Source organism: Leucoraja erinacea, chromosome 27, assembly GCF_028641065.1.
Source record: "Leucoraja erinacea ecotype New England chromosome 27, Leri_hhj_1, whole genome shotgun sequence".
Classification (NCBI taxonomy): domain Eukaryota; kingdom Metazoa; phylum Chordata; class Chondrichthyes; order Rajiformes; family Rajidae; genus Leucoraja; species Leucoraja erinaceus.
In genome coordinates this window covers 10,815,944-10,829,604 of record NC_073403.1, presented here as the reverse complement: position 1 = coordinate 10,829,604, position 13,661 = coordinate 10,815,944, and the positions used below count along the sequence as shown (strand labels likewise).

The 13,661-nt window shown below is 37.6% G+C and overlaps 1 protein-coding gene across 4 annotated transcripts in view; it reads right to left on the bottom strand.

The window, feature by feature from the left end:
- Nucleotides 1-13,661, bottom strand: part of myo1d (myosin 1D) — a 262,798-nt gene that overhangs the window by 186,469 nt on the left and 62,668 nt on the right. For all 4 annotated transcript variants that reach the window (XM_055657021.1, XM_055657023.1, XM_055657022.1 and 1 more), the window contains exons 9-11: nt 11,146-11,291; nt 10,765-10,879; nt 10,017-10,187 (exon numbers count right to left, since the gene is read on the bottom strand). In XM_055657021.1, coding sequence (XP_055512996.1) covers nt 10,017-10,187; nt 10,765-10,879; nt 11,146-11,291 — 432 coding nt within the window. The remainder of the gene's footprint in view (nt 1-10,016; nt 10,188-10,764; nt 10,880-11,145; nt 11,292-13,661) is intronic.

The window sequence follows — 13,661 nt, the reverse complement described above, 5'->3', positions numbered from 1 at the left end:
GGGGTTATGGAGAGAAGGCAGGTACGGGATACTGAATTGGATGCTCAGCCATGATCATATTGAATGGCGGTGCAGGCTCGAAGGGCCGAATGGCCTACTCCTGCACCTATTTTCTATGTTTCTATAAGATGCTTCTACAAAAGAACAGATCTTTGCCATTTGCCATCCATCAATAAATGGTAACATCTTTACATATGATTACTGCATCTGCACACAGGATGCACCTGCAACATCTGCTGATACGAAAATAAAATTTAGACTTATGGTCTCCCAAGCTTGCTCTATCATTCAATAAGATCATGTCGCACCCTGTTGCTTACCGACTTCCCCATTCAAATCCCACATTCTGATTCTCACGGTCCAATGACATTAACATCAACATTTATAGTACATGATTATATAAAGCTCACAAGAGGTAGACAGAGGAAAGTCTGAATCTTAGCTCCAAATGGTTGAGCCAAACTCATTTTGCTAAATGTTGCTAAACTCTCCAATTTGAGGAAATAACTGCTTAGCACCTAGCCTGTTGAACCCTTTCAGAATCTTTCATATCTCAATGAGATATCTCACTCTGAACAGGTCACAGAGATGTGCTCAATCATCACCCTTGGAAATAGTTTTTCTGACTCTCATAAATGGATTTACTTATATCAGGACTTCCTTCAGCAATTTTTCTTTGAAAACTTTATTGACAGTGTCACCATTGAACTCTTAACTTCTTTCTGTCCCAAAGTGTTACTTTGTTTGGCCTTATAACCATTTCCACATTTGAGCTATGACTTAACTATGTTATGCTACCCCATCCATCACTGACCCAAAGCTCCCACAATAACTCCCATCATTTCGCTGGTAATTGCTGAAATGCAGTGCATGGACATTTCAATTTAGCATTATGATTCTTGCTGCAGAGAATATACTGTGCAATTTCTATAAGGTGATTATTTCATGCTTAATGATTAAAGTACTCTTGTGCTGTCGAAGGTAAACAGATTATTTCTAGTTTAATGTACTCGAGCGGACAAAAATGAATCCATGGAAAAATAAATTTTGCTGTTTGACATTTGTAACTTGTATCATCCATAATATTTGACGCAGATAACAGCCTAATATTTCGCTTGGGTAGCTTACAACATAATAGTATGAACATAGGATATCAATGCCTCGACTAGCACACCAGAGCCTCTACTTCTTTAGAAGGCTTAGGAAGTTCAGCATGTCCCCAATAACCCCCACTAACTTCCACAGATGCATCGTAGAAAGCATTTTATCACAGCCTGTTTTGGGAACAGCTCCATCGAAGAATGAGCTTACTCTCTCCCCCACAATCAGTCTGAAAAAGGGTGCCAACCCGAAATGTCACCTATCCATGTTCTACTGATCCGCTGATTTACTCCAGAACTATGTCTAATTTTGTGCAATTTTGCAGCGCTCCATGTCATTGTGCAAATAAATGATATTTTCTTTCACACAGACATTTTGCTGCAAAATTAGCAAATGCAGCTTTCAAGACCAAAATGGGTACATTTTTTAAGGTTACGAGGATTAAAATTCACACTATTTTGAGACAGCAGCCATTCTCCTTCTCCTTGCTCCCATCTGGCAGAAGTTACAGAACAATCCTTCTATAATATAGATACTGGCCGATTCACCACAACCCCGCTGTGGACACTGCATTTTATCTGTGGAACAACTGCACTACAGTTGAGAAATATGGGTGGCACAGTAGCACGCACCAGAGACCCGGTTTGATCCTGATTAAGGGCATTTTCTGTACGGAGTTTGTACATTCTCCTTGTGATCGCATGGGTTTTCTCCGGGTGCTTCAGTTTCCGCCCGCACTCCAAAGATGTGCAGGTTTGTAGGTTAATTGGCTTCTGTAAATTGTAAATTGTTCCCGTGTATGTGTGTGTGTAGGATAGTGCTAGTGTACGAGGTGATCGTTGGCCAGTGTGCCAAAGGGCCCGTTTCCACGCTGTATCTCTATAATCTTTATATGCACTCCGTACCTTCCCCTTTGCTCCATCTATTGTATTCGAGTTTGACGTGATTGTATTTATGTATTATAGTATGCAAAACAAAGCTTTTCACTGTACACCTCCATACACACGACAATAATAAACCTAACCATAATGATATACGTGGAGTGAGTTGGCGGAATCGAGGAGCTGCAGGTTAACCATGATCAACTTAACCGACTATTCTGATGATATATAAACAAAAAATGCTGAATACCTGTAGTGAGTCAGGCAGCATTTGTTGAAAGGAAAATATTTTATGATTCAGTCTTCATCAGAACTCAGATTTCTGAGAAAATAAGTTAGTTTTCTAGACAGTCAAGGCAACCTGACCAGGCAAACTGAAATGGCCTCATCCACAGTGTTAGAAGTCTTTAAGATAGAAGGTAGAACAAGAGACCAAATCATTGATACAATGTTGTGAAAACATCAGGCACCCCAAGAACGGGAAGACCCAATTTCCGTTCACTGCAGCACATGCTGCTGACACTCTTCATCTCCTATCATCCCTTGGATCTTCCTTATTCCATAAATTCCCACCATTTTTCCTTAGATTAAGTTCTCATTCTAGCAGATTGGCTACAGTGAGCACTGACACGTATACAAACACAGACTACAGAAACAATAATGAATAACACAAGTCTTAAAATGGATAAATCTTCCTCGCATTAAATAAATGCAACAATGTCAATTTTGTATCATCAGTGATTTATAGAAAATATAATGTCAATTTTCATCTAACTTTAAAATGAAAACATACTTTCATGGCTCTTTGTAGGTTTATTTCTGTTTATCAAAAGCAAGATGCTGAGCAGAACAGCTAAGCCAGAAAATTACGGAAGACATGAAAGAACATGAATATATCAAGGACACCTTAAAAGCTGAGCTAAATAAAGATGTTCTAGAATGGCTACTATGTTTCTGCTCCTGTATCTTGAAATTAAATATTGATTTTTAACTCGCATCATAATTATGATCTAGCGATATGATTTATCATGTCTTATTCTCTGCTGTGATTTATCATTCAAGCAACTTTAAATATAGATTGGATGATAACATTGCCAGATAATAAGTAATCATGCTTGCATAAAGATTTCATTACAATTTCTTGCATTTTGCTATTCTTTCAACTGCTAGGGTATAATTACACAAATTAGTCCAAGATGCTCATTTTTATGTGGCTAGTATGTTTAATTGTGCTACTCGTTTACAGGGGGGCATTGCGACTAACCCCAATCCCATTTTTGTTGGATGTCCACACACCACATTCATTAAAAGTAACTGGATACCAACCAACAACTGTTACTGATATTTATTACTCATTTAGCTTGTCGTCCAAGTTGCAGTGCTGAATAACTGTCCCAACTGCGATTAGTCAACATCACTACAGTGATTATATCTGTGACACTCATTGATTCCACCCTAAGAGCTCTTACTCTCGTTGACTACAGGATTATTTATAGTTTAGAAATTGGATATAGCAGAAAATATTTAATGAAAATCTAAAATTATTCAAATTGGCACTGGTTATGTTCGTGCCGTTTTACTCTCACTTTTGAAAATTCAACACTTATATAAGCCCAGATTTTGTGATCATTAAACTGATAGTATTTGCCACCTTCTTGGAAAAATGGAAGCCCACAATCAACAGTGGTGAATTTTCTCCTTTCAGATGTCGGTTATCGACAGCTAATGCAAGAGGATCCCTGTTGTCCAGGAATCATGATTCAACAATTTTTAGCAGCAAGTGTCAAGAATTGTACTGATTTTACAAATGGACAATATTTCCATTTCAGTTTAATTGATTCCCATTGACTATGATTGTGGAGGATGCAGACAACACAACCTAAAAGGTGCAATAAATTACTGGCACAGCTTTAATATTTCTCTATGACACATCAATGAAAATCTCTACCTGGTCAATTTCATGGTTCAATCGTATTCTAACTAATTCTAATGGTTCTTCTCTCCACAGATGCTGCCTGACATGCTGAGTATTTTCATCATTTTCAATTATATTTCAGATTTACAACATTTGCTATTTTTGCTTTGACTGACAGTTTAAATGTTATTACAGCCACCCAACCACCATTATGTCACTTTTGGAGGACAAAGCAGCAAGTCCCACCAAACATTCTGATGATACCATATTTAATGAGCCTCAAGCTGATCCACCGGAGTGCCATGAATTAATTTCCCATCCTACAAGTCGTTATTTACTGCTTCTCCATGAGTGAGGTTGTTAACTCAAGATACAGAAGCAAAATGGCAGAACAATTGCGCTATTTCTTCATCCTCTAATGCAGTGTTAATTAAATACATTGACTTCCAAGTCTGTTATTTTCATCACTGCTTTTCCTTAAAGTTGGAAACTAATGAAGCACATCTTTCACCAAAGACCATAGAATGCTAGGAGATGCCCTGTAGTTATGACTCTCTACAGGTAGCAGATGAAACATTCTTTCTTCAGGTTCATTGCAAAACATAAGAATTTTATAAACCTTCCAAGCCTGCCCTTACGGGTTATAGCTGTATTTATCTGGAAAAAGCACTGACTTACACCAGAGTGGGTTGGCAAGCAAAAATAGTTCAGCTGTTCTCTTCCTTCGTCACTGAAGGATCCGAAAATCCTAAAAACAGATCAGAACTAAAATCCTGTTCCTTCCCCACGGAAATGTTGCAAAAATATTGAATACATTGCTATTTGTTACATAGTCACACTATGTAATGTTATAACAAAAAGTATTGGTTCAGTTCACTCCAGTCCTCCTGCATTGTACAACTGCTATCTGGCTTTTTTTTAAAAAGAGCCTAAAATATCTGGGCCAGCAATAAGTACGTAATCTAATCCCTGTGTAGATATGGAGCAAACAATTTGCACGTCACTGACAGTTTTTACCCCTATCAAAGACCTGCCAATCTCACAAGAATGAGCATAATACAAGGTCAATTTGGATTTTATTTTTTCCATTTGTTTTTTTTTTTAATTTACTGCCTTCATAATGGATAAAGATCAGGTTTTCCTTTTGTGAATTCTGTACTTTGATTTACTGCATTAACTTGCGCCTTCAGGAAGGAGTGGAATGAGAACTAGTCTACTGCCCATGATGACAGATTCCATAACAGACAAGAAGTCTAAACACATCCAAATCTAACAAGACAAGCAGTGTACAATAACATATTAGGTAGACAAAAGTGCTGGAGAAACTCAGCGGGTGCAGCAGCATCTATGGAGCGAAGGAAATAGGCAACGTTTCGGGCCAAAATCCTTCTTCAGACCGAAACGGTTTCGGCCCGAAACGTTGCGTATTTCCTTCGCTCCACAAATGCTGCCGCACCCACTGAGTTTCTCCAGCACTTTTGTCTACCTTCGATTTTCCAGCATCTGCAGTTCCTTCTTATACAATAACATATTTATGTGTTTTGTAATGAGCTTTGCAAAGGATAATTCTTGCTTCAATTCCTGCTTGGATTTAAATTAGTTGCTCACAGCTTTAAATACCTTCAATCTTTTAATTTTTTTCTTACATTTATGTTGGTCGCAGATTCAGCTGTGGTACCCCAACTTAGCCCTTTACTCAACTTCTATTTGAACAATTTGAAGTATAGAATAATTTGTATTTTGATAATCTTGAGTTAGAGGGTGGTGAATCTGTGGAATTCATTGCTACAGTAGGCTGTGGAGTCCAAGTCAATGGATATTTTTAAACCAGAGATAGATAGATTCTTGATTACAGAAGGTGTCAGGGGCTATGGGGAGAAGGTGGGATAATGGGGTTAAGAGGGAAAGATAGAACAGCCATGATTGAATGGCAGAGTAGGCTTGATGGGCTGAATGGCCTAATTCTGCTCCTATCACTTATGGACTTAATAATCCAATTCGTATTGAAACATTTGAGAACCTGAGGAGACTTTATCAGTAAGATTTTGAATGGATAGTTTTAGTCATGGTTTCGAAAACAAGAGCTGAGAGGATCGTTTCAGAATAAGGAGGAAATTACTCATTTAAGGGAAGGGAGACATTTTTCATCAATTGGGGAATCTGGTGTTTAGGGAAACAAAGTAAAGTGGAACTTAGATCAAGATCAGATCAACAGTAATCATGCAGAAAGGCAGAGTTGACTAAGAACTGCTTTTACCTCCAGTACGTCCCAAAAACCTTTTAGTGCTAGATACAGTGGGCTTGACGTATCAGCGGCTGATACATTGTCTAAAAGAGCATTGTTGGAAAATAGAAGTGATTGCTTGTCAATTTTCAAAGCAACTCTCTTACATGACATCCGCAGTGAAACTGTCAGCCTATGTTCTTGAGCCAATGATATCCAATTACAGTAAGGAAGTTACATGTAAACACTTTGTTTTTCCAAGACTGGTATTCGTTGAATTTAATAATATTTATGGGAGCTTGCTCCTATGCGACTGAATTTTCGAAAATAACCTGTGGCCATTGATAATGAGCTCTGCAGAAGCAACTCAAATTTGGCAGACAAGGAACGGCAGATGCTGGTTTGCAAACAAAGTGCTAGAGTAACTCAGCAAGTCAGGTTGCATCTCTGGAGAGCATGGATAGGTGATGTTTTGGATCAGTCTGAAGAATGTCATTTTTTTTGTAAAGCTGCATCAGTAGTTCCTCGTACATGCCAAATTTGAGTTGATCTGCAGGGCTCATTACCCACTGAATTACTCCAGTACTTTGTATCAAATTTGGCAGAGCTGTTTTCACCAATTGAAAGTGAAGCATTTTCAGAGAATAAATTTGTTATAACAGTTTCATGTACAGATAATTGCATCAACAATGAGTGTAACATTTTACTAAACAATTCACATTTTGCAATTTTAACCTTCCTGTTCTTGATTAAAATATCTGGAATATTACATAAGCTTGCATTCACTAAGCTACTTTCCATTGCAAATCAACTCAAGTCACCATCACATGCAGGATATTATTCAATTAGCGTTTTCAGCATATCATTTGCTGCTATAAGCATTCGGTTTACTCAGAGGTTATGAAAGAAAATTACAATTACATATTCATGTAACGAGCCTATGTTGAACAGGCAAATCATTAATATTCATTCAATTTTTTAATTAGTTGCTTCAGCATAGATTTGATTTGACCAAAGTACACAAGATCTTCCTGTATTCTGTCAAGAATACTGACAAACTAGGAGAGAGGTTATTACATCCAATGTATTAAATATTCTGTATACTAAAGGATGGTGCAGAAAACTCATCAACAGATTGTTCAAGGTCAGAAAACTTTCAATCCTCAGGTCAGAATAACCCCTTCATTACAGACTTCATTAACATGAATGTATCATTAAATCTTTCCTTTACATAAACTCAAAGCATCAATTTCAGCAGGAAGCATTTTGTAGGATGGGTGATCAACATGAAAGTATTTATATAATCCCTTGATCTTTACAACATATGAAATATCTTCAGATGCAGACCTTAAGATTATCATTAAATGCCATACAAATTTCATTAAGGCATTGATTAAATCTCAGACTAACATTCTCTTCATACAGAGTTATCCTTGAAAAAAAATCACATATATTTATATTAGTTCAGTACATTTTTCAGATGAGCATAATAGAATATGACTCAATGATAACCATAATTACAAAAATATGTGTGAAAGTAAACTGTGAGGAGAATATAAAGAATACAGTGTCCTCCATAATGTTTGGGACAAAGCCCCATCATTTATTTGCCTCTGTGCTCCGCAATTTGTGATTTATATTAGAGAAAAAAAAATCACATAAGGTTAAAGTGCACATTGGCAGATTTTATTAAAGGGTATACATTTTGGTTTCACCATGTAGAAATTACAGCAGTGTTTATACATAGACATCCCCCCCCCCCAACTTTTATTGCTGTTTATCAACATGAGGACCAAAGTTGTGCCAATGAAAGTCAAAGAAGCCATTATGAGACTGAGAAACCAGAATAAAACTGTTAGAGACATCAGCCAAATCTTAGGCTTACCAAAATCAACTGTTTGGAACACCGTTCAGAAGGAAAAGAGCACTGGTGAGCTTACTAATCGCAAAGGGACTGGCAGGCCAAGGAAGACCTCCACAGCTGATGACAGAACTGTCCACAGAAGACTTCATGAACAGAAGTACAAAGGCTCCACTGCAAAATGCAAACCACCGCAAAAATAGGGTTACAATTTGCCAAGAAGTACTTAAAAGAGTAACCACATTTCTGGAAAAAGGTCTTGTGCACAGATGAGACGAAGATCAACATATTAGAGTGATGGCAAGAGCAAAGAGGAGGAGGAGAGAAGGAACTGCCAAAGAGCCAAAGCACACCACCTCATCTGTGAAACACGGTGGTAGGGGTGTTATGGCCTGGGCATGTATGGCTGCTGAAGTTAGTGGCTCACTTATCTTCATTGATGATACAACTGCTGATGGTAGCAGCATAATGAATTCTGAAGTGTATAGACACATCTTATCTGCTCAAGTTCAAACAAATGCCTCAAAACTCATTGGCCGGCGGTTCATTCTACAGCAAGACATTGATCCCAAACATACTGCTAAAGTTTTTCAAATTGAGTTTTTCAAAGCAAAAAATTGTCAATTCTTGTGTGGCCAAGTCAATCAACCAATCTGAACCCAATTGAGCATGCCTTTTATATGCTGAAGAGAAAGGTGAAGGGGACTAGCCCCCAAAACAAGCATTAGCTAACGATTGCTGCAATACAGGTCTAGCAGAGCATCACCAGAGCAGACACCCAGTAACTGGTGATGTCCATGAATCGCAGACTTCAAGCAGTGATTGCATGCAAAGGATATGCAACAAAATACTAAACATGACTACTTTCATTTACATCACATTGCTGTGTCCCAAACATTATGATGCCCTAAAATGGGGGGGACTAAAGTCAAAGTCAATTTTGTTTGTAATTTCTACATGGTGAAACCAAAATGTATAAAAATGTCCTTTATTAAAATCTGACAATGTGCACTTTTTCCACATGTGATTTTTGTTAAATTGCAAATCTCAAATTGTGGAGTACAGAGGCAAATAAATAAATGATGGGTCTTTGTCCCAAACATTATGGTGAGTACTGTAGATAGGAAAATGTGATGGGGAAAAATTTAGGAGCTGGAATATAAACTTGAAAAATGTGAGATTATCCACTTTTTAATTGAAAGAAGGGAAAAGCAGAATAATATTATGATGCTAAATAATCTGGGCCTCCTTGAACAAGCCAGAAGTCTGAAGGGTCTCGACCCAAATCCTTCTCTCCAAAGATGCTGCCTGTTCCGCTGAGTTACTCCAGGCTTTTGTGTCTATCTCCAAAAATTTAGTATGCAGGTATGGTAACTAACTAGGAAGGCAAATGGAATATTAACCTAGCTTTCAAAAAGGATAGTATATAATATAGTAGAGAAACCTTGTTACGAATGCTAGAGTAACTCAGCAGGTCGACGGCATTCGGCTTGGATCCTTTTTTCAGACTAATTGCAGGGGTGGGAGGAAAGAAAGCTAGAAGCCACAGGTTTACTTGGTCATCATGACACTACATATACTGCATACAATGTTGATCTCCTTCACCAAGGAGAGAAAATACCAGCATTAGAGGGTGTTCAGAGAAGGTTCCTGAGATGGAAATTGGTAATAAAATTAACAAATGTTATGTCATCTACAAAATTTAAAATCATGACCCATCTCTCAGAGTCTAGGTATTTAACCTACATCAAGAACACCAATAACCCCCTCCAGTTTAAATTCCATTTGGAATATTTTGGAGGACCAAGAAACCAAGAACCAAGAATGCTTGCAGTGAACCCGAGGTAAACGTATTTTCTTCTTTGCCCGTGGCCAATTATTTTCTAACTTCAATATTTGCCTCTAAGATTTTGAATTTTAATTTGTAAACTAATGTGGCATTTTACCAAAATCTCTCTTTTTAAAAAAAAATCATATACACAATTTGAACTGTCCCACAATCTTCTTCTAGCTATTACACCAAATAATACTTACCTTCCGGCTGGTATAATGAGCATGTTTCTGCAGTTTGTTGTTCAGAGCATCCAAAAACATCTTATCGGTAACTTTTCCCACATTAACGCAGGCATCATCAAGAATCGAAATGATCCCCTTGTGTTGCAGTTCTACTAAATCCACAATTATCTGATTGTTGAAGTAGTCAATCTACAGAGAGGGATGGGATAGTGATCTTCCATGCATACCAGCAGATCTTAGTCAATAGCATCGGCAACTTTATTCCAACAAATTTATTCTTCAGCTCATGTCAGTACAACCAATCATCTCATCATTTATCCCCACTGTTGTTTGTGGGAGCTTACTGTGTTATTTCCTACATTAAAATTGTAAAGTACATGACAACTAAAAAGCAAAGATAAAATTCCCTGTTGAAGAGAATCATTGCAATGCCCCTGACAAGACATTGGCAAGCTCACACGGGGAGAACAGGCATTATAGACACAAAAAGCTGGAGTAACTCAGCGGGACTGGCAGCATATCTGGAGAGAAGGAATGTTTGATTTTTCGGGTCTCGAACTGAAACGTCACCCATTCCTTCTCCCCAGAGATGTTGCCTGTCCCGCTGAGTTACTCCAGCTTTTTGTGTCTATCTTCAGTTTAAACCAGCATCTGAAGTTCCTTCCTACACAGAACAGGCATTATATTGAGGGAAGGCCTCCCTTTGACCCAGGTCTTCATTGCAATCAGACAAGCGTGAACTGAAATAAACATGTTTTGTCCTTACATGTCTCCAGGGGATGCCTTCACGCTGGTACTCTTCCTGTTCTTGCTTCAGTACAAGCTGGATGAAGAGCTGTTGTAACTTCTCATTGCAATAGTTGATGCAAAACTGTTCTAAACTGCAGATATAAAAATACAGTAATCATTAGTAGTGCCCGAAATTACCTACTTTAATCTTACTAACCGCTAGTTGATAAGTACTAGAAGCACTCCAATTACCTTGAAAATATTAGCTCAAATAATCAATTTCAAGGGACACAATTGACAACCTAAACCCTGTGCTCTGATAACTAAAGCAATAAAAATAAAATTGAATTAATTTTCCACAGATTTAAGTACAATAGAGCACATTAATTTTCTTATAAACTGATTTTTTAACACATACCTGTTGTCATCGAAAATCTCAAAGCCATAGATATCCAAGACACCAATAACTGTATTTTTCCCATGGATTCTGGCATCATAATTCTTAACTTCAATGATATCATTGATTCGGTTAACAATCCAACAGAAAAGCCGATCATATATTGCCTACAATACAAATGCAAACAAAAAGTAAATACAATTATGTATTTGTCAACTATTTGTTAATTGTCATCTTTCTTTTTCAATTTGGCCTGGATGGTGTGTTCAGGGAAATTAAAAATTAAAAACTGGTCAATAATTTCACTCCACATTCCACAGTGAATCACAGAAACTACTGCAGTTGGTCGCTATTCAATCTACTGATTGCGTCTGGAAGCAGCCCTTCTATTCCCATTCCTTTTAATTTAACAGATTGTTGTATGATAGTTAGCTTTAGAAAAGCCTGGGGAGATGGTAGAAACAGATATAATATCAACATTTATGAGGCAATCGCACAGAGACATGAACAGGCAGGGAATAGAGTGGCACTGATCATGTGCAGGCAAGCGGGATTAGTTTAAACTAGCATTATGGTTGGCACAGGCACGTTGGGCCCCAAGAACCTATTTTTGTTCTGCATTCTTCTTTGTACTGTGTTCTAGATTCAATTGAAGCTTGTCCCAATGTCCCCTCTTCCTCCATTACCAGTACCAGAATCCATTTCTACCACAGAAACCTTTGAGCCATATATTTACTTCTCTAATCCGATTTATCCCGTGAGAATTTACGCACAATCCAGAGAACATAATATTTTGTGATTCTGCTTTTCAATTTTCTGAGCTGCTCAAAATTTCTCAGCAAAACCTCTTTCCTTGTCCGACCCATGTCCAATCCATGTCTACATGGACCAGAGCAACTGGCACCACTCCACTCCCTCTGAGATATTTTATGCCACTATTTTGTTTTTAAGCCATTGTTACATCCTTACCGAGTTTTCCTGCAGCATTACTTTCATAGAACATTGAACAGCACAGCACAAGTTCAGACCCTTTGGCCCTCAATGTCTGTGCCGAACATTTAAATGTTTATGCAATATATTGTATTGCTTTGCTTGAAAAAAAATTGATTCTCATTGCCTTTTGTTTTTGCTTATTTCGTATCAAAATCCTGGTTACTTTTTTTTGGCTGACCCACTAAACAAATCATCCACCGCCAAATCAAATGCGTTAAATGCGTCCCATTATACAACCTTCAAGTCTCGTGTCCCTGTGATGTGGTGGAGAAACTGTAGAGGCAACACATGGACACACGGAGAACGTGCAAATTCCACATAGATAGCATCAAGATTTAACTGAGTTTACTGGAGCTGAGGCAGCAGCTTCATTACCTATAATCGCTGTTCTGCCCCTACTTCCATAAGTCACTTTCCTGGAGGCCCTCTAAAATTGGTTCTATTTTCCTAGAATTGGAATAAACTTGATGTAATCAACCTCTTGCCCGAGACCTTAATGGCATCAGATTTATTGCTATTCAGCACTTATGAGCTGCAATTATTAACTTATAAGTGAGTGGTTCCGAACTAGATTTTGATTTTCATTTGTAATAGGAATTTTCAATGCCACTTTTGTTGTTTATCAAAAGATATTGCAATTTTTAAAAAAATTACAGATTGTCATATACCACAGAAGGAACAGGGACAGAACTTTGCTCGAGAAATAATTTGTCAATTACTATCTAACAGAAAGCCTGTTAAAATTAAAATTAAAATAATTCCTTTTTTTTTAAACAATACACTAAAATACTAAAAAGTGACTAAGAATTGATACGTACAATTAGTAATTTTTTTGCGCCATAATATTCTATAGTTATAGGTCATAATAGTTGTAAATGTGTGTGCATGTGGATCAATAACAGTACTTATCAATATGTGCAGTGGAAAATGCGGAATACTTTATTGCCATACACAATAGGATTTTAACTTCCCAATTATTGACTGCGTGCCTTACTTGGAAGGGTCTTAGATAGGTTAGAATTTGTGAAGTGCATTTGAGAGTGGATTTGAGCTAATATGCATATAGGTCAGTGAGAAGGGGCATGACTGGATTTAATCTTGCAAAATGAAGCCAGAGTAATGGTAGAACTGTCAGTGGGTGCGCACTTTGGGATCAGTGATCATAATTCAGCAAGGTTTCTAGACAGTGACGAAGTGAGAAAAAAGAGGGTTCGCAAGTTAGGGACTCAAAGGGCCAATTTCAGTGACATATGACAGAATCTGGCGTAAGTAAACTGGAAGCATCCACTTTCGAGCAAAGCATCCAAAAGTGGGAGGTTTTGTTTAAAAAGGGAAATATAGCAAGAGTACAGAGTTACCTTGAGTGAAAGGTAAGGATGGCAAGATTAGGGAACCATGGATGATAAGGGCTGCTAAGGAATTAGAAGATTGAAAAATAAACTGTATGGCAGATTCAGGCAAATAAAAAAATGACTAAACTCTGCCGAAGATAGCAAGTGTAGGAAATAACTTTAAAAATTAATTAAGAAAGGAGCCTTGAAATA